General features: G+C 55.0%; 1 protein-coding gene across 1 annotated transcript in view; it reads left to right on the forward strand.

The window, feature by feature from the left end:
• Positions 1-2101: 2101 nt before the first annotated feature.
• LOC121273663 (ER membrane protein complex subunit 9-like) overlaps positions 2102-19391 on the forward strand; it is a 21398-nt gene continuing 4108 nt past the window's right edge. Inside the window, exons 1-3 of the mRNA XM_041180816.1 lie at positions 2102-2279; positions 12409-12637; positions 15491-15567. Of these exons, the coding sequence (XP_041036750.1) occupies positions 12437-12637; positions 15491-15567 (278 nt within the window). The 5' untranslated portion in view covers positions 2102-2279; positions 12409-12436. The remainder of the gene's footprint in view (positions 2280-12408; positions 12638-15490; positions 15568-19391) is intronic.

Here is a 19391-nt window from a genome sequence, read left to right on the forward strand (position 1 = left end):
TTGCAGTGGCTGCCCCAAGCTTTAGTGCGTCCCTCAGCACCTAGTCCTGGACCTTGGAATGTGCCAGTCTGCAACACTCGGTCAGGGACAACTCTTTGCGCTGGAAGACCAACAAGTTTCTGGCAGACCAAAGAACTATCACCGAGTTGATGATCCTCCAGCTGCAGTTGATGTTTGTGTGTGTGTGTGTCCCCCTGGGAACAGCCCGTAGAGCACAGTCTCCCGTGTCACAGCGCTGCTCGGGATGAACCTCGACAAAAAAACCACTCTCTCTCTCCAGACCTTCTCTGCAAAGGCACAATCCACAAGGAGGTGAACAACGGTCTCTTCCCCACCACAGCCACCTCGAGGGCAACGTGCCGAGGGGGTGAGACTCCTGGCGTGTAGGAAAGATCTGACAGGGAGGGCCTTTCTCACCACCAGCCAAGCTACGTGTTGGTGCTTGTTGGAAAGTTCTGGCGATGAGGCATTCTGCCAAATGACTTTGTCAGTCTGCTCGGGGAACCATCCAACCGGGTCCACCCTCTCCTTTTCCCTCAGGGCCTTTAAGACGTTACGTGCTGACCACTGCCTGATGGACTTGTGGTCAAAAGTGTTTCTCTGCATAAATGTTTCCATGAGGGACTACTTGGAGCGTTCCTCGGCAACGTGGCCAGACCCATCCTTCATAACACCTGGGACAGGTAGAACCTCAGCACGTAGTGACACGTGGTGTTTGTGTACCGAGGGTCGGCACACAGCTTGATGCAGTCGCACACAAAGGTGGCCATCGGTATGAGGGCGATGTTGGGCAAGTTTCCCCCCCCCACTTATCTAGAGGCTTGTACATCGTGTCCCTGCGGACATGATCCATCTTCGACCTCCGGATAAAGCGAAAGATGGCTCAGTTGATCGCCATCGCACAGGAGTTTGGAAAGGGCCAGGCCTGCGCCACGTACAGCAACAGCGAGAGTGCCTCACACCTGATGACCAGGTTCTTACCCACAATGGAGAAGGAGCGTCACTCCCGCATGCCCAGTTTTCTTTCCACCATAGCCACTCGCTCCTTCCAGCTTCTAGTGCAAGAGAGGGAAGTTGAATGATTCCTTTCATCCAGAGAGTGGCAGGGATCTGGAACTCACTGCCTCACAGGCTGAAAGGGGCAGAAACCAGCATCACATTTAAAAGATACTTGGATTTTTAATTTAATTTAGTTATTCCTTCACAATATGCGGACATCCTTGGCCAGGCCAGACTTTATTGCCCCATCCCCAATTGCCCCTTGAGAAGGTGGTGGGTGAGCTGCCCATCTTGAGCCGCTGCAGTCCCTGTGGTGTAGGTAAACCCACCATGCTGTTAGGGAGGGAGCTCCCAGGATTTTGACCCAGCGACAGTGAAGGAACGGCCGATATATTCCCAAGTCGGGCTGGCGAGTGCGGCTCGGAGGGGGAATTTCCGGGTGGTGGTGGTCCCTGTGTCGAAAGAGCCTCGGTGAGTTGCTGCAGTTCATCTTGTAGATGGTACACACACTGTTGCTACTGCGCGTCGGTGGTGGAGGGAGTGAATGTTGGTGGATGGGGTGCCACAAGGTGAGGAACCAAGATCTGGACAAGGGGGGGTCTTTGGACTGGAAAGTTCGTCCATGGACACGAATGACCTCCATCTGAGCTCTATTATGTTATTCCCTTCAATGATTCTGTCTCTACCCCCACCCCTCAAGCTCTGAGCACCATTAATGACCAAACATAGAAGCCCTTGGCTGCAACCAATGGCCTCTTGTTGGCTTCACCCAGGTTCATGGTCTCCCACTTGTCCCTTGGGAAGACTCGTGCCTTCTCTGGGCCCGAAGGGCCATTCTTGCCCCAGCTGCGGCTCATTGGTTCGCTGGCTCCTATCCATCCTGCCCGCCAGCACCCCCCCAGCACCATTGTTACGTCACTCGAGTGACAGAACCACCCGACCAATCGCCGGCCCTTTCTCCTGATTGACGTGGAGGCCAGCCAATCGAAGGGATATTCCGTGTCAGCCTTCGGCCAATCGCCAACCGATGAAATAGAAGAGGGGTGGGGGCCCAAACGATGGACGGAGCCGTGAGCCAGTCGACGAGGAGGACAGAAGGGGGCGGCCTTCCGCCCAACCCCGATTGACACTGGGGGATCAAAGGTCAGATGGGGTAAAATGGCTGCTCTCCCCGGCTCCGGATCCTAGGCGGCCATTTTGACGGCGCCGACCATTCCAGACTATCGATCGTCCGGACGACAAAGCGGGCGTCCGGCTTTGAATTTGCAAAGCAAAGAAAAGTAAGTGAAGGAATAAATGCCCGTCAAGGTGCGTCTGCCGCTCGCACGCGACCTTAGCGGGCAGCCCTTCCCTTGTTCGGCTCCCGCAGCCGCCACTCTTGGTCTCTCCCCTCGCTTATCCCTTCGCAGCTCCCCTCTTGCCCTTCCGCCATTGATTGGCAGCGGCGGCAACCAATCGGTGCGCGGGACGCGCTTCGGAGCCAATGGGCGAGCGCAACGTGTTACAGCTCGACCAATCCGACCGCAGGAGGGCTGGGGCATCCGGCTGGCGGGCGCCGGGCGGTTGGCGTGCACGCGCGAAACTGGGTTCGGCACCAATCGGCGATCAGCCGGCGTCCGGGGCTCATCCAATCAGGCAGCAGGGGGCGGCTGGATTGACAGCTGGGCAACTAATCCCCGATGGGCCTGCCGAGAGGACCCAACAGCACCCCCCATCCTCCCCTCGCTCCCTCGTCAGTCACTCGCGCGAGGGCCGATCCAACCGCTCCGACTGACAGGTCTCCGCAGCCAATGGGCAATGGCGACGTGACACAGCTGGACCAATCAGCACTGTGGCCTCGAGGGGGCGGGATTTGAGGGTGGAATTGATTGGGGAGTAAGGGGTGGGCGGGACTTCGCGACTTTGAACCAATCGGTGGCAGGACCCTCCCCCTCACCCTGACCGACGGCGCAGCTGTCCAATCAGACGCCGGGGAGGGTTTAGATGGACAGCGGGTAAGCCAATCAGTGAGCTGAACTCCCTCCACCGAACCCAATGGGTGGGGAGGTGGATGCAGGAAGCCCCAATGGCAAAAGTTAAAGGGGGCTTTTCATAGGTGGGAAATGCTCCCTCCCTCCATTTATTACTGGGCGGGGTCCAGGGGCGGCAACCGGTGGTGACCCCACCAGGTGATCCTCCTCCACCCATTGGCACTTGGAGTTTCTGGAGGAGATCACCATTTTTGGAAGTTTCTGGAAAATAACTGAACGGCGAGCAGAGTCAAGGGGCTGAATGGCCTCCTCCTGTTCCCTGTGTAACAGGCCTCTCGAGGGGCTGAATAGCCTCCTCCTGTTCTATGGAACAGGCTCAAGGGGGCTGAATGGCCTCCTCCTGTTCCTGTGTAACAGGCTCAAGAGGGGCTGAATGGCCTCCTCCTGTTCCTGTGTTAACAGGCTCGAGAGAGGCTGAATGGACTCCTCCTGTTCCTGTGTAACAGGCTCAAGAGGGGCTGAAATGTCTCCTCCTGATGAAAACAAAAAACTGCGGATGCTGGAAATCCAAAACAAAAACAGAATTACCTGGAAAAACTCAGCAGGTCTGGCAGCATCGGCGGAGAAGAAAAGAGTTGACGTTTTGAGTCCTCATGACCCTTCAACAGAACTAAGTAGAAATAGGAAAGGGGTGAAATATAGGCTGAGTGTCAACTCGCAGACACTTCCTCCTACCTCTCCCTGGAACATGACCCCACCACTTCCTCCCACAGCTTCCAACCTGATAGTCGCCCAACCTCGGACCGCCCGCTTCTACCTCCTACCCAAAATCCACAAACAGGACTGTCCCAGCAGACCGATCGTGTCAGCCTGTTCCTGCCCCACGGAACTTATTTCTCGCTATCTTGACTCCCTTCTCTCTCCCCTTGTCCAGTCCCTTCCCACCTACATCCGTGATTCCTCTGACACCTTACGTCACATCAACATCCGCTTCCTCTTCACCATGGACGTCCAATCCCTCTACACCTCCATCCCCCACCAGGATGGTCTGAGGGCCCTTAGCTTCTTCCTCGAACAGAGGCCCGAACAATCCCCATCCACCACTACTCTCCTCCGTCTGGCTGAACTTGTTCTCACGCTGAACAATTTCTTCTTCAACTCCTCTCACTTCCTCCAAATAAAAGGTGTGGCTATGGGTACCCGCATGGGCCCCAGCTATGCCTGTCTCTTTATGGGGTATGTGGAACATTCCTTGTTCCAGTCCTACTCCGGCCCCTTTCCACAACTCTTTCTTCGGTACATCGATGATTACTTTGGTGCTGCTTCATGCTCTCGTCAGGACTTGGAAAAATTTATTAATTTTGCTTCCAATCTCCACCCCTCCATCATTTTCACGTGGTCCATCTCTGACACTTCCCTTCCTTGACCTCTCTGTCTCAATCTCTGATGATAGACTGTCCACCAATATCCATTACAAGCCTTCCGACTCCCACAGCTACCTCGACTACAACTCCTCACACCCTGCTTCCTGTAAGGACTCCATCCCATTCAGTTCCTTCGCCTCCGTCGCATCTGTTCTGATGATGCTACCTTCAAAAACAGTTCCTCTGACATATCCTCCTTCTTCCTTAACCGAGGTTTTCCACCCACGGTCGTTGACAGGGCCCTCAACCGTGTCCGGCCCATCTCCCGCGCATCCGCCCTCACGCCTTCTCCTCCCTCCCAGAAACATGATAGGGTCCCCCTTGTCCTCACTTATCACCCCACCAGCCTCCGCATTCAAAGGATCATCCTCTGCCATTTCCGCCAACTCCAGCATGATGCCACCACCAAACACATCTTCCCTTCACCCTCCCCCCGTCGGCATTCCGTAGGGATCGTTCCCTCTGGGACACCCTGGTCCACTCCTCCTTCACCCCCTAATCCTCAACCCTCACCTATGGCACCTCCCCATGTCCACGCAAAAGATGTAACACCTGCCCCTTCACTTCCTCTCTCCTCACCGTCCAAGGGCCCAAACACTCCTTTCACTTGCATTTCCCCCAATTTAGTCTGCTGCATTCGTTGCTCCCAATGTGGTCTCCTCTACATTGGAGAGACCAAACGTAAACTGGGCGACCACTTTGCAGAACACCTGCGGTCTGTCCGCAAGAATGACCCAGACCTCCCTGGGGGTGGGGGGGCATAAAAGATTTAAAAATCATGGAAATAGGTGGGAAAAGAAAAATCTATATAAATTATTGGAAAAAACAAAAGGGAGGGGGAAGAAAAAGAAAGGGGGTGGGGATGGAGGAGGGAGTTCAAGATCTAAAGTTGTTGATTCAATATTCAGTCCAGAAGGCTGTAAAGTGCCTAGTCAGAAGATGAGGTGCTGTTCCTCCAGTTTGCGTTGAGCTTCACTGGAACAATGCAGCAAGCTAAGGACAGACATGTGGGCAAGAGAGCAGGGTGGTGTGTTAAAATGGCAAGCGACAGGGAGGTCTGGGTGATGCTTGTGGACAGACTGAAGGTGTTCTGCAAAGCGGTCACCCGTATGCGTTTGGGCCCTCCAATGTAGAGGAAACCGCATTGGGAGCAATGAATACAGTGGACTAAGTTGGGGGAAATGCAAGTGAAATGCTGCTTCACTTGAAAGGAGTGTTTGGGCCCTTGGACGGTGAGGAGAGAGGAAGTGAAGGGGCAGGTGTTGCATCTTTTGCGTTTGCATGGGGAGGTGCCATAGGTGGGGGTTGAGGAGTAGGGGGTGATGGAGGACTGGACCAGAATGTTATATTTCACCCCTTTCCTATTTCTACTTAGTTCTGTTGAAGGGTCATGAGGACTCGAAACGTCAACTTTGCTCTTCCCCAGCCTCTTCCTGATCCTGTGTAACAGGCTCGAGAGGGGCTGAATGGCCTCCTCCTGTTCCTGTGTAACAGGCTCAAGAGGGGCTGAATGGCCTCCTCCTGTTCCTGTGTTAACAGGCTCGAGAGGGGCTGAATGGACTCCTCCTGTTCCTGTGTAACAGGCTCAAGAGGGGCTGAATGGCCTCCTCCTGTTCCTGTGTAGCAGGCTCGATAGGGACTGAATGGACTCCTCCTGTTCCTGTGTAACAGGCTCGAGGGGGCTGAATGACTCTTAGACTCATAGACGTCTACAGCACAGAAGGAGGCCATTCGGCCCCTCGTGTCCACGCCGGTCAACATAGATCAATGGATCTACGACATTCCACTAAGTGAGACTCACTGTATGTGAGATCATCCTGAACTGCTCGTTACTACTCTGAGTTAGGTCTAATATTAAATTCCATTCATCTTTGCCAATGAGAAATGATCTTTGCAAGGGAAGTGATTTTATTGGCTGCAGCATCTGACACTATTTTCCATTGAAATTGGAAATAGAGTTGGGCAATTTTGTAAACGTTAAGTTTCTCTGCTAATCCCATTTTCCAGCACTCGGCCCATAGTTCACACAAGTGAATATCTAAATACTTCTTAAACGTTACAAGAGTTTCTGACTCAACCACCATTTCAGGCAGTGAGTTCCAGACTCCCATCACCCTTTGGGTGAAAACATTTCTCCTCTATCCCCTCTTAGCCTTCTACCTCTTAGATTAAATCTATGCCCTATGGTTATTGACCCCTCTACTAATGGAAAAAAGTGCCTTCCTATTCACCCTATCTATGCCCCTCGTAATCTTATGCACCTCTATCAGGTACCCGCTCAACCTTCGGTGCTCCAAGGAAAACAACCCCAGTCTATCCAACCTTTCCTCATAGCCTAGACCCTCCAGCCCAGGCAGCATCCTGGTAAATCTCCCCAGCACCCTCTCCAGTGCAACCCCATCCTTCCTATAGTGTGGTGACCAGAGCTGCACACAGTACTCCAGCTGTGGCCTAACCAGCGTTTTATATAATTCCACGTAACTTCCCTGCTCTTGCCTTTATTAACCGAGGCATAGAGTACAAGTATCCCATATGCCTTCTTAACCACCTTATCTACCTGCCCTGCTACTTTCAGGGATCTGTGGATTTGCACACCAAGGTCCCTCTGATCTTCAGTACTTTCCAGGGTCCGACCATTCATGGTGTAACCCCTTGCCTTGTTAGCCCTCCCCAAGTGCATTACCTCACACTTTTCCGGGTTGAATTCCATTTGCCACTGCTCCGTCCACCTGACCAGCCCATTGATGTCCTCCTGCAGTTTACGACTATCCTCCTCACTATTTACCACCCGACCAATTTTCCTGTCATCCGCAAACTTCTTGATCACACCCTCTACATTTAAGCCCAAATCATCTATGTACACCACAAACAGCAAGGGCCCCAGCACCGAGCCCTGCGGAACCCCACTGGAAACAGGCTTCCAGTCACAGAAACACCCCTCTACCGTCACCCTCTGCTTCCTGTCTCTCGGCCAATTGTGGATCCAACATGACACTTTGCCTTGGACCCTGTGGGCTCTCACTTTCTTGACCAGTCTGCCTTGAGGGACCTTACCAAAAGCCTTGCTGAAGTCCATGTAGACCATGTCAAATGCATTACCCTCATCAATACTCCTGGTTACCTCCCCAAAAAATTCGGTCAAATTTGTCAAACACGACCTTCCCTTAACAAATCCATGCTGACTATCCCTGATTAACCCGGGCCTCTCCAAGTGCAGATATATTCTGTCCCTCAGAATTCTTTCCCACCACCAAGGTTAGACTGACTGGCCTGTAATTTCCTGCTCTATCCCTTCTTCTCTTTTTAAATAATGGGGTAATGTTAGCAGTCCTCCAGTCCTCTGACACCTCACCTGTGGCCAGAGAGGATTTGAAAATTACTGCCAGGGCCCCTGATAGCTCTTTACTTACCTCCCTCAACAGCCTGAGATACATCTCATCCCGGCCTGCAGATTTATCCACTTTCCTCCTCCATCCATTGGCACTTGGAGTTTCTGGAGGAGATCAAAGTTTCTGGAAGCTTCTGGAAAATAATTAAATTGTGGAGCAGAGTCCAGGAGCTGAATGGCCTCCTCCTGTTCCTGTGCAACAGGCTCAAGAGGGGCTGAATGGCCTCCTCCTGTTCCTGTATAACAAGCTTGAGGGGCTGAATGGCCTCCTCCTCTTCCTGTGTAACCGGTTAGCGATGGGGCTGAGTGGCCTCCTCCTGTTCCCTGTGTAACCAGTTCACGAAGGGGCTGAATGGCCTCCTCCTGTTTCCCGTGTCACAAGCTTGAGGGGCTGAATGGCCTCCTCCTGTTCCCCGTGTCACAGGCTCGAACGGCCTCTTCCTCTTTTCGAGTCCTGAGAAGTCACCCGGACACTCAAAAGAAGTGGGGAAAACCCGTGGGTGTCCTGTGGCGCTGGGACTTCCTAGAATTCCTTGCTGGCTGCAGCCGGTGGAAGTTTCTGGAAAATAGGGGAACGGCGGAGTTGACGGGTCCACCGACTGAAAATATCACCGACGGGACCAGACTTCGCCAAGATATAAAATGGCGTCTCGTTTTTAAACAGGAATTGTGAAAGAGGCGGATCTGTAACACGTTTGATCCGAGGATATTTGTCCAGTGCTAATCGCTCATTTATTATCTGTGTACAACAGGTACTTATAGTAACAATAAGTAATGGGAGGGGGGCACATTAAGCCAGGTTTTAAAATGCATGGTGACTGTGAAAGGTGATGTTATCGTTACTTCCCTCCCGCTCCACATAATGGCCAAGTTCTGTGCCATGCACTTAATATTCTGTTATTCGGTCACATGGGTGTGGGCTTCCCTGGCTGGGCTCTGCGTTTGTTGCCCATCCCTAATTGCCCCCTCGAGAAAGTGATGGTGGGTGAGCTGCCTTCTTGAGCTGCTGCGGCCCCTGTGGTGTAGGTACACCCACCGCGCTGTTAGGGAGGGAGTTCCCAGGATTTTGACCCGGCGACAGTGAAGGAACGACCGATATATTTCCAAGTCGGGATGGTGAGTGCGGTTCGAAGGGGAACTTCCAGGTGGGGGTGTTCCCCGTGTGTCTGCTGCCCTCGTCCTTCTAGACGGTAGAGGTCGTGGGTTTGGAAGATGCTGTCGAAGGAGCCTCGGTGAGTTGCTGCAGTGCATCTTGTAGATGGTACACACACTGCTGCCACTGTGCGTCGGTGGTGGAGGGAATGAATGTTTGTGGATGGGGTGCCGATCGAGCGGGGGCTGCTTTGTCCTGGACGGTGTCGAGCTTTTCGAGTGTTGTGGGAGCCGCACTCATCCGGGGACGTGGGCTGATCCCAGTTGGTTCTGTTTGTGTGAATGTGTTTGTGTCCATGCATCGATCTCCAAGTATGTGTGTCTGTGTGCTGTCTTTAAGACTGTGAAAGTGTTCAGCAGGGCTGACGTAGGGAAAAGGTTTGCACTTGAGGGAGAGATCGGAACACCAGTATAAGATAGTCACTGATAAATCCAATCGGGAATTTTTGAGAAACTTCTTCATCCAGTGAGAACGTGGGACTCACTTTCACAGGGAGTGGCTGAGGTGAATAGAGTAAAACATAATAACGAGGGAGAAAATAATCTCTGAGGGTAAACTGGCAAGTAATATGAAAGCGGACAGTAAGAGCTTCTTTAAATGTATAAAAGGGAAGAGAGAGGCCAACGTGACCACAGACCCCTTAGAGAACGCGGCTGGGGAAATAATAATGGGGAAGCAGGAAATGGCAAAGGAATTGAATAAATACTTTGCATCAGTCTTCACGGTTGATGACACTAATAGCTTTCCTAAAATACTAAATAATCTTGGGGCAAAAGCGGGGAGGAAATAAATTCAATAATTATCACTAGAGAAAAAGTACTAGGGAAACTAATGGGCCTAAAAGCCAATAAGTCCCCTGGACCTGATGGGTTGCATCCTAGGATATTAAAGGCAGTGCCTCTAGAGATGGTGGATGCGTTGGGAATAATCTTCCAAGAATTCTCAGATTCTGGAAAAGTCCCAGAGGATTGGAAAACTGCCAATGTAACACCCTTATTCAAAATGGGAGGGAGACAAAACACAGGAAACTATAGGCCAGTTAGCTTAACATCTGTCACTGGGAAAATGTTGGAGTCTGTTTTAAAGGATATAATAGCAGAGCATTTAGAAATGCATAATCTAATCAAGCAGAGTCAGCATGGATTCATGAAGGGGAAATCATGCCTGACGTATTTATTAGGCTTCTTTGAGGAGGTAACAAGCAGGATAGATAAAGGGGGACCAGTAGATGTAATATATTTGGGTTTCTAAAAGACCTTCGATAATGTACCGCACATAAGGCTACTTAATAAGATAAGAGCCCCTGGCGTTGGGGCAGTGTGTTAGCATGGATGGAGGACTGGCTAACTAATAGAAGACAGAGAGCTGGGATAAGGGGGGCATTTTCAGGATGGCAACCTGTAACCAGTGGAGTGCCAAAAGGATCAGTGCTGGGGCCACAATTATTTACAATATATATTAATGAGTTGGATGAGGGAAGTGAATGTACTGTCGCCAAGTTTGCAGATGACACAAAAATAGGTGGAAGGTAAGTGGTGGGGATGACACAAAGAGTCTACAGAGGGATATAGACAGGTTAGGTGAGTGGGCAAAAACTTGGCAGGTGGAATATAATGTGGGAAAATGTGAGGCTGGAAGAATAGAGGAGCTGAATATTATTTATATGGAGAAAGACTGAAGAAAGCTACAGCACAGAGGGGTTTGGGGATCCTCATGCATGAATCACAAAAAGCTACCATACAAGTTCAGCAGGTAATAGGGAAGGGAAATGGAATGTTGGCCTTTATTTCAAAGGGAATGGAGCATGAAAATAGGGAAGTCTTGCTAAAACTATACAAGGCACGAGTTAGACCACACCTAGAATACTGAGAACAGTTTTGGTCCCCTTATTGAAAGAAAGATATACTGGCGTTGGAGGCAGTCCAGAGAAGGTTCACTAGGTTGATCCTGGGGGTGGAGGGATTTTCTCATGAGGGGTGGTTGTGTAGGTTGGGCCTGTACTCACTGGAGTTTAGAAGAATGAGAGGCGACCTTATTGAAACAGATAAGATTCTTAGGAGGATTGACAGGGTAGATGCTGAGAGGTTGTTTCCCCTTGTGGGAGAGTCTAGGACCAGAGGGCATAATCTCAGAGTAAGGGGGCACCTATTTAAACCAGAGATGAGGAGGAATTTCTTCTCTCAGAGGGTAGTGAATCTGTGGAATTCTTTACCGCAGAGAGCTGTAGAGGCTGGGTCATTAAGTATATTCAGGGCTGAGATAGACAGATTTTTAATCAGTGAGAGAATCGGGGGTTTTTGGGGAAAGGGCAGGAAAGTGGAGTTGAGGATTATCAGATCAGCCGTGATCTCACTGAACCCCGGAGCAGGCTCGATGGGCCGAATGGCCTACTCCTGCTCCTATGTCTCATGGCCTTATAGATGCATTTAAAGAGAAGCTGCATAAACACGTGAGGGAGAAAGGAACAGAAGGCCAGGCCGATGGCAGGTGAAGGGGGCTGGGAGGAAGCTCATGGGGCATCACCACCAGCACAGAGCAGGTGGGCAAAATGGCCGGATTCTGTGCCGTCTGTAACATGTAATTCTCTACCCGCTTGTCTCCCCGCCCTCTCTCTCTCTCCCCCCTCCCCCTCTCCTCTCACATCTCCCTCTCTCTCTCTCCCCCCTCCCCCTCTCTCTCACCCATCCCCCTCTCTCTCAACCCTCCCCCCCTCTCTCACACCCCCACCCCTACCCCCTCCCCCACCCATTCCCCTCTCTCCCAACCCTCACCCCTCTCTCTCTCTCCCCTCCCCCTCTCCTCTCACAACCCCACCCCCTCTCTCTCTCTCTCTCCCCCCTCCCTCTCCTCTCTCTCTCTCCTCCTCCCTCTCCTCTCTCTCTCTCTCCCCTCTCTCTCTCTCTCTCTCCCCCTCCCCTCCTCTCTCTCTCTCTCTCTCCCCCTCCCCTCCTCTCTCTCTCTCTCCCCCTCCCCTCCTCTCTCTCTCTCTCTCTCCCCCTCCCCTCCTCTCTCTCTCTCACCCCTCCCCCCTCTCTCTCTCACCCCTCCCCCCTCTCTCTCTCACCCCTCCCCCCTCTCTCTCTCCCCCCTCCCCCCTCCCCCTCTCCTCTCTCACCCCTCCCCCCTCTCTCACACCCTCCCCCTCCCCCGCTCTCTCTCACCCCTCCCCCCTCCCCCTCTCTCTCTCTCACCCCTCCCCCCTCCCCCTCTCCTCTCTCACCCCTCTCTCACACCCCTCCCCCCTCCCCCCTCACTCTCACCCCTCCCCCCTCGCTCTCACCCCTCCCCCCTCGCTCTCACCCCTCCCCCCTCGCTCTCACCCCTTCCCCCTCGCTCTCACCCCTCCCCCCTCTCTCTCTCCCCCCTGCCCTCACCCCCTCACTCTCTCCCCCCTGCCCTCCCCTCTCTCTCTCTCTCCTCCACCCCCCCCCCACTCCCCCCGTCTCTCTCCCCCTGCCTCCCGACCTCTGCCAGGCCCCGGGTGACCTCCCCCCTTTGGAAGATGGCCGAGGTGGAGATCTCAGCGCAGGCCTATGTGAAGATGCAGCTCCACGCGGCCAAGTACCCGTCCTGTGCGGTGAATGGCCTGCTGCTGGCAGAGAAGGTGCCGGAAGCCGGCGACTGCCTGTTACTGACTGACTGCGTCCCGCTCTTCCACAACTGCCTGGCCCTCACCGTCATGCTGGAGGTGGCCCTAAATCAGGTGCGTCCCGGAGGGGGCAGTGGGTCAGGGGGTGGGGGGGGTGCGAGGGCTGGAGGGGGTGGAGGGGGTGGAGGGGGTGGCAGCTTTTTGTTCCAGCAACCGCCTTTGGGGGGCGAGGCACCCTCGGAAGTACAAATCCTGCACGGTGCCTCCTCGGGACACGGACAGGCGGAGGCCATTCAGCCCCCTCGAGCCTGATACACAGGGACAGGCGGAGATCTATCGGCCTGTTACGCAGGGACAGGCGGAGGCCATTCGGCCTGTTACGCAGGGACAAGCGGAGGCCATTCGGCCTGTTACGCAGGGACAAGCGGAGGCCATTCGGCCTGTTACGCAGGGACAGTCAGAGATCAATTGGCCTGTTATGCAGGGACAAGCGGAGGCCATTCGGCCTCTTACACAGGGTCAGGCAGATATCAATCGGCCTGTTACACAGGAACAGGAGGAGGCCATTCAGCCCCTCGAGGCCTGTTACACAGGAACAGGAGGAGGCCATTCAGCCCCCTCGAGCCTGATACACAGGGACAGGCGGAGATCTATCGGCCTGTTACGCAGGGACAAGCGGAGGCCATTCAGCCTGTTATGCAGGTACAGGCGGAGCTCAATCGGGCTGTTATGCAGGGACAGGCGGAGGCCATTCAGCCTGTTACGCAGGGACAGGCGGAGATCAATCGGCCTGTTACGCAGGGACAAGCGGAGGCCATCAGCCTGTTATGCAGGTACAGGCGGAGCTCAATCGGGCTGTTATGCAGGGACAGGCGGAGGCCATTCAGCCTGTTACGCAGGGACAGGCGGAGATCAATCGGCCTGTTACGCAGGGACAAGCGGAGGCCATTCAGCCTGTTACACAGGGACAGGCGGAGGCCATTCGGCCTGTTACGCAGGGACAAGCGGAGGCCATTCGGCCTGTTACGCAGGGACAGGCAGAGATCAATTGGCCTGTTACGCAGGGACAAGCGGAGGCCATTCGGCCTCTTACACAGGGTCAGGTAGAGATCAATCGGCCTGTTACGCAGGAACAGGAGGAGGCCATTCAGCACCCTCCAGCCTGATACCCCATTCAATGAGAGGAAGGCTGATTTGTGACCTTACTCCACATCCCCACCTCTGCCCCACCCGCTTTAGTACATCTGACTCACAAAAAACTATTGTTCCCAGGTTGATAAGTAACAATTGGCCCAGCGTCAATAGCTGTTTGCAGAAGGGAGTTAAAACCTCTCCCACCCTTTGTGGGTAGAAATGTTCCCGACTTTCATCCCAGTGAAAGGTCTGACTCTAATATTTAGACACTGGACCAACCCCCTACCCACCCCGGGCCCTGGACACTGCAACCAGCAGGAAAAATTCCCCTCCTCTCTCCCTCTCCTCGCCTCGCTCCCTCTCCCCTCATCGCTCCCTCTCCTCTCCTCTCCCTCCTCTCTCCCTCTCCCCTCCTCTCTCGCTCTCCCCTCCTCTCTCCCTCTCCTCTCCTCTCTCCCTCTCCTCTCTCCCTCTCCCTCTCCTCTCTCCCTCTCCCCTCCTCTCTCGCTCTCCCCTCCTCTCTCGCTCTCCCCTCCTCTCTCCCTCTCCCTCTCCCTCTCCCCTCCTCTCTCCCTCTCCCCTCCTCTCTCCCTCTCCCCTCCTCTCTCCCTCTCCCCTCCTCTCTCCCTCTCCCCTCCTCTCTCCCTCTCCCCTCCTCTCTCCCTCTCCCCTCCTCTCTCCCTCTCCCCTCCTCCCTCCCTTTCCCTCCTCTCTCCCTCTCCCCTCCTCTCTCCCTCTCCCCTCCTCTCTCCCTCTCCCCTCCTCTCTCCCTCTCCCTCTCCCTCTCCCTCTCCCCTCCTCTCTCCCTCTCCTCTCTCCCTCTCCCCTCCTCCCTCCCTTTCCCTCCTCTCTCCCTCTCCCCTCCTCTCTCCCTCTCCCTCCTCTCTCCCTCTCCCTCTCCCTCTCCCTCTCCCCTCCTCTCTCCCTCTCCCCTCCTCGCTCCATCTCCCCTCCTCTCTCCCTCTCCCCTCCTCTCTCCCTCTCCCCTCCTCTCTCCCTCTCCTCTCTCCCTCTCCCCTCCTCTCTCCCTCTCCCCTCCTCTCTCCCTCTCCCCTCCTCTCTCCCTCTCCTCTCTCCCTCTCCCCTCCTCTCTCCCTCTCCCCTCCTCGCTCCATCTCCCCTCCTCTCTCCCTCTCCCCTCCTCTCTCCCTCTCCCTCTCCCCTCCTCTCTCCCTCTCCCCTCCTCGCTCCATCTCCCCTCCTCTCTCCCTCTCCCTCTCCTCGCTCCATCTCCCCTCCTCTCTCCCTCTCCCCTCCTCTCTCCCTCTCCCTCTCCCCTCCTCTCTCCCTCTCCCCTCCTCGCTCCATCTCCCCTCCTCTCTCCCTCTCCCCTCCTCTCTCCCTCTCCTCTCTCCCTCTCCCCTCCTCGCTCCCTCTCCTCTCTCCCTTTCCCTCCTCTCTCCCTTTCCCTCCTCTCTCCCTCTCCTCTCCTCTCTCCCTCTCCCTTCCTCTCTCCTCTCCTCTCTCCCTCTCTCCCTCTCCTCTCCTCTCTCCCTCTCCCTTCCTCTCTCTCTCTCCTCTCCTCTCTCCCTTTCCCTCCTCTCTCCCTCTCCTCTCCTCTCTCCCTCTCCCTTCCTCTCTCTCTCTCCTCTCCTCTCTCCCTTTCCCTCCTCACTCCCTCTCCCCTCCTCTCTCCCTCTCCCCTCCTCGCTCCCTCTCCTCGCTCCCTCTCCTCGCTCCCTCTCCTCGCTCCCTCTCCCTCTCCCCTCCTCTCTCCCTCTCCCCTCCTCGCCGTTTTATATTGCTAAAGTTGCGAAACGAATGCCAGTTGTTGTTGAAAAGCAGCCTTGTGAACCGGATGCACGTACTGATGAGGTGTTGTTGCTCTTCAAGGTTGATCTGTGGAGCGCTGCGAATAACCAGGTGATTGCTGGTTATTACCAGGCCAATCACCACGTGATGGACATGAGGTAAGGGGCTGCTGTGTTGTACCGGTGTGGGGGGCAGTGGCTGTGTGGGGGTGGGGGGGGGCGGTGGCCGGTGGTGATGCAGGACGCCTGGCTTTGCCGGGGGGAGGGGGGGGTGAGATGCTGTGGGTGGTGCAGCGGGCAGGTTGGTTTGGCGCCTGGGAGGAGATGGAGATACTGAATGTCCTACCCGCTACCGTCTAGAAGGACGAGGGCAGCAGACACACGGGGAACACCCCCACCTGGAAGTTCCCCTTCGAACCGCACTCACCATCCCGACTTGGGAATATATCGGCCGTTCCTTCACTGTCGCCGGGTCAAAATCCTGGGAACTCCCTCCCTAACAGCACGGTGGGTGTACCTACACCACAGGGGACTGCAGCAGCTCAAGAAGGCGGCTCACCCACCACCACCTTCTCAAGGGGCAATGAGGGATGGGGCAATAAATTATGGCCCAGCCAGCGAAGCCCACATCCCGTGAATGTAAAGAGCGGGAACTGCTCTCTGTCATGAATCCCCCTTTTTGTCGGTGTTTCAAGGACCTTTCATATTATTGTGTGTGTGTCCGTATGTCCGTATGTCCGTGTGTGTGCACGTGTCCATGTGTGTCCGTGTGTGTGCACGTGTCCGTATGTGTGTGTGTGTCCGTATGTGTGTGTGTGTCCGTGTGTGTGTGTGGCTGTGTGTGTGTGCGTCTGTGTGTGTGTGTGTGCATGTGTCTGTGTCCGTGTGTGTGTGTGTCCGTGTGTGTGTGTGTCTGTGTGTGTGTGTGTCTGTGTGTTTGTCCGTGTGTCTGTGTGTGTGTGCGTCCGTGTGTGTGTGTGTGTGTGCATGTGTCTGTGTCCGTGTGTGTGTGTGTGTCCGTGTGTGTGTGTCCGTATGTGTGTGTGTGTCCGTGTGTGTGTGTGTGTGTGTGTGTGTGTGTGTCTGTGTGTGTGTGTCTGTGTGTGTGTGCGTCCGTGTGTGTCCGTGTGCATGTGTGTGTGTCCGTGTGTGTGTGTGTGTGTCCGTGTGTGTGTGTCCGTGTGTGTGTGTGTGTCCATGTGTGTATGTGTGTCCGTGTTTGTGTGTGTGCATGTGTGTGTGTCCATGTGTGTGTGTGTGTCCGTGTGTGTGTGTGTCCGTGTGTGTGTGTGTCCGTGTGTGTGTGTGTGCATGTGTGTGTGTCCGTGTGTGTGTGTGTGCATGTGTGTGTGTCCGTGTGTGTGTGTGTGTCCGTGTGTGTGTGTGTGTCCGTGTGTGTGTGTGTGTGTGTGTGTCCATGTGTCCGTGTGTCTGTGTGTGTGTGTGCGTCCGTGTGTGTGTGTGCGTCCGTGTGTGTGTGTGCGTCCGTGTGTGTGTGCGTCCGTGTGTGTGTGCGTCCGTGTGTGTGTGCGTCCGTGTGTGTGTGCGTCCGTGTGTGTGCGTCCGTGTGTGTGTGCGTCCATGTATCTGTGTCCTTGTGTGTGTCCGTGTCCTTGTGTGTGTCCGTGTCCGTGTGTGTGTCCGTGTGTGTGTGTGTGTCCGTGTGTGTGTGTGTGTCCGTGTGTGTGTGTGTGTGTGTCCGTGTGTGTGTGTGTGTCCGTGTGTGTGTGTGCGTCCGTGTGTGTGTGTGTGCATGTGTCTGTGTCCGTGTGTGTGTGTGTGTCCGTGTGTGTGTGTGTGTATCTGTCTGTGTCTGTGACATTCAGATGGCGAGACTGCACAGCCTGATTGCTGGTCGCTGGCATGAGTAGGAGAGGAAGCTGTGAGCTTTCTGGGTTCTTTCCCAGTGAGTCACAGGGCTGGAAGGAGGCCATTCAGCCCCTCGAGCCTGTTACACAGGAACAGGAGGAGGCCATTCAGCCCCTCGAGCCTGTTACACAGGAACAGGAGGAGGCCATTCAGCCCCTCGAGCCTGTTACACAGGAACAGGAGGAGGCCATTCAGCCCCTCGAGCCTGTTACACAGGAACAGGAGGAGGCCATTCAGCCCCTCGAGCCTGTTACACAGGAACAGGAGGAGGCCATTCAGCCCCTCGAGCCTGTTACACAGAAACAGCAAGAGGCCATTCAGCCCCTCGAGCCTGTTACACAGGAACAGGAGGAGGCTATTCAGGGATGTGGGCGTTGTTGGCTCGGCCCAGCATTTAATACCCCATCCCTAATTGGCCCTTGAGAAGGTGGTGGGTGAGCCGCCTTCTTGAGCCGCTGCGGTCCCTGTGGTGTAGGTACATCCAGCGTGCACTTAGGGAGGGAGTTCCCAGGCTTTTGACCCGGCGACAGTGAAGGAACGGCCGATATATTCCCAAGTCGGGACGGCGAGTGGCTCGGAGGGGAACTTCCAGGTGGGGGTGTTCCCCGTGTGTCTGCTGCCCTCGTCCTTCTAGATGGTAGCGGTTGTGGGTTTGGAAGGTGCTGTCGAAGGAGCCTCGGTGAGTTGCTGCAGTGCATCTTGTAGATGGTACATACACTGCTGTTACCGTGCGTCGGTGGTGGGGGGAGTGAATGTTGGTGGATGGGGTGCCGATCGAGCGGAGGCTCCTTTGTCCTGGACGGTGTCGAGCTTCTCGAGTGTTGTGGGAGCCGCACTCATCCAGGCAAGTGGGGGGAGTGTCCCATCACACTCCTGACTTGTGCCTTGTAGATGGTGGACAGGCTTTGGGGTGGAGTCAGGAGGTGAGTGACTCACCATAAGGTTCATAAAAACACATCTGGGTAACTAGGAAACCTGCTGTCCCTTACCTGGTCTGGCCTACAAACCCACAGCAATGTGGTTGACTCTTAAATGCCCTCTGAATAAGGGCAGCTGGGGTGGGCAATAAATGCTGCCCTAGCCAGCGATGCCCACACCCCATGAACGAGTAATAAAAAAGTGTGTACAACATGAAATATGAAAACCTACCAAATGCCAATCACTCTTTCGAGATACCCTAAGTCACAAAAAATAATAATAAAGTATAGAAATAGAGGAGTAACCCCCCCCCCCACGGTGGAGCCCTTAAAATGGCGTCTGGGTTACGCGCTTGGCCTCCGGCAACGCTTTTCAGGGGCGGCCTCGAGGAGCACTCGCAGGTACTCTACCCCAGCACGTCGAGTGACTCGGGGAGCAGCTTGCGTTCGCTTCTGGCCGTGGGCTGCAAAAGGGGGGCTGCTGTCTTCCTTTCGCGAGTAGTTGGTCCTTCCCCCCACCCCCGAAGCAAAACCGAAACCGGCTCTCAGAAGCGGTTTTCCCGCCGGGCATGTTTTGGTTTTTCAGAGACGTTAAATTGCCATCACTAGAACCCCACCCCACCTCCTTTGAACCCGGTCCACACCACCCCCTTTGTACTAGGTCCACCCCAACCCCTTTGTACCCAGTCTACCCCACCCGCTTTGTACCCGGTCCACCCCACGAGCTTTGTACCCGGTCCACCCCATCCCCTTTGTACTCAGTCCACCCCACCCCCTTTGTACACGGTACACCCCACCCCCTTTGTACCCGGTCCACACAACCCGCTTTGTACCCGGTTCACCCCACCTCCTTTGTACCCGGTTCACCCCACCCGCTTTGTACCCAGTCCATCCCACCCCCTTCGTACCCGGTCCACCCCACCCGCTTTGTACCCAGTCCACCCCACCCCCTTTGTACCCGGTCCACCCCACCCCCTTTGTACCCGGTACACCCCACCCCCTTTGTACCCGGTCCACCCCACCCCCTTTGTACCCGGTCCACCCCACCCCCTTTGTACCCAGTCCACCCCACCCCCTTTGTACCCAGTCCACCCCACCCGCTTTGTGCCCGGTCCACCCCATGAGCTTTGTACCCGGTCCACCCCATCCCCTTTGTACTCAGTCCACCCCACCCCCTTTGTACCCGGTTCACCCCAC

Source organism: Carcharodon carcharias, assembly GCF_017639515.1.
Source record: "Carcharodon carcharias isolate sCarCar2 chromosome 27 unlocalized genomic scaffold, sCarCar2.pri SUPER_27_unloc_1, whole genome shotgun sequence".
In the NCBI taxonomy this organism is placed as follows: Eukaryota; Metazoa; Chordata; class Chondrichthyes; order Lamniformes; family Lamnidae; genus Carcharodon; species Carcharodon carcharias.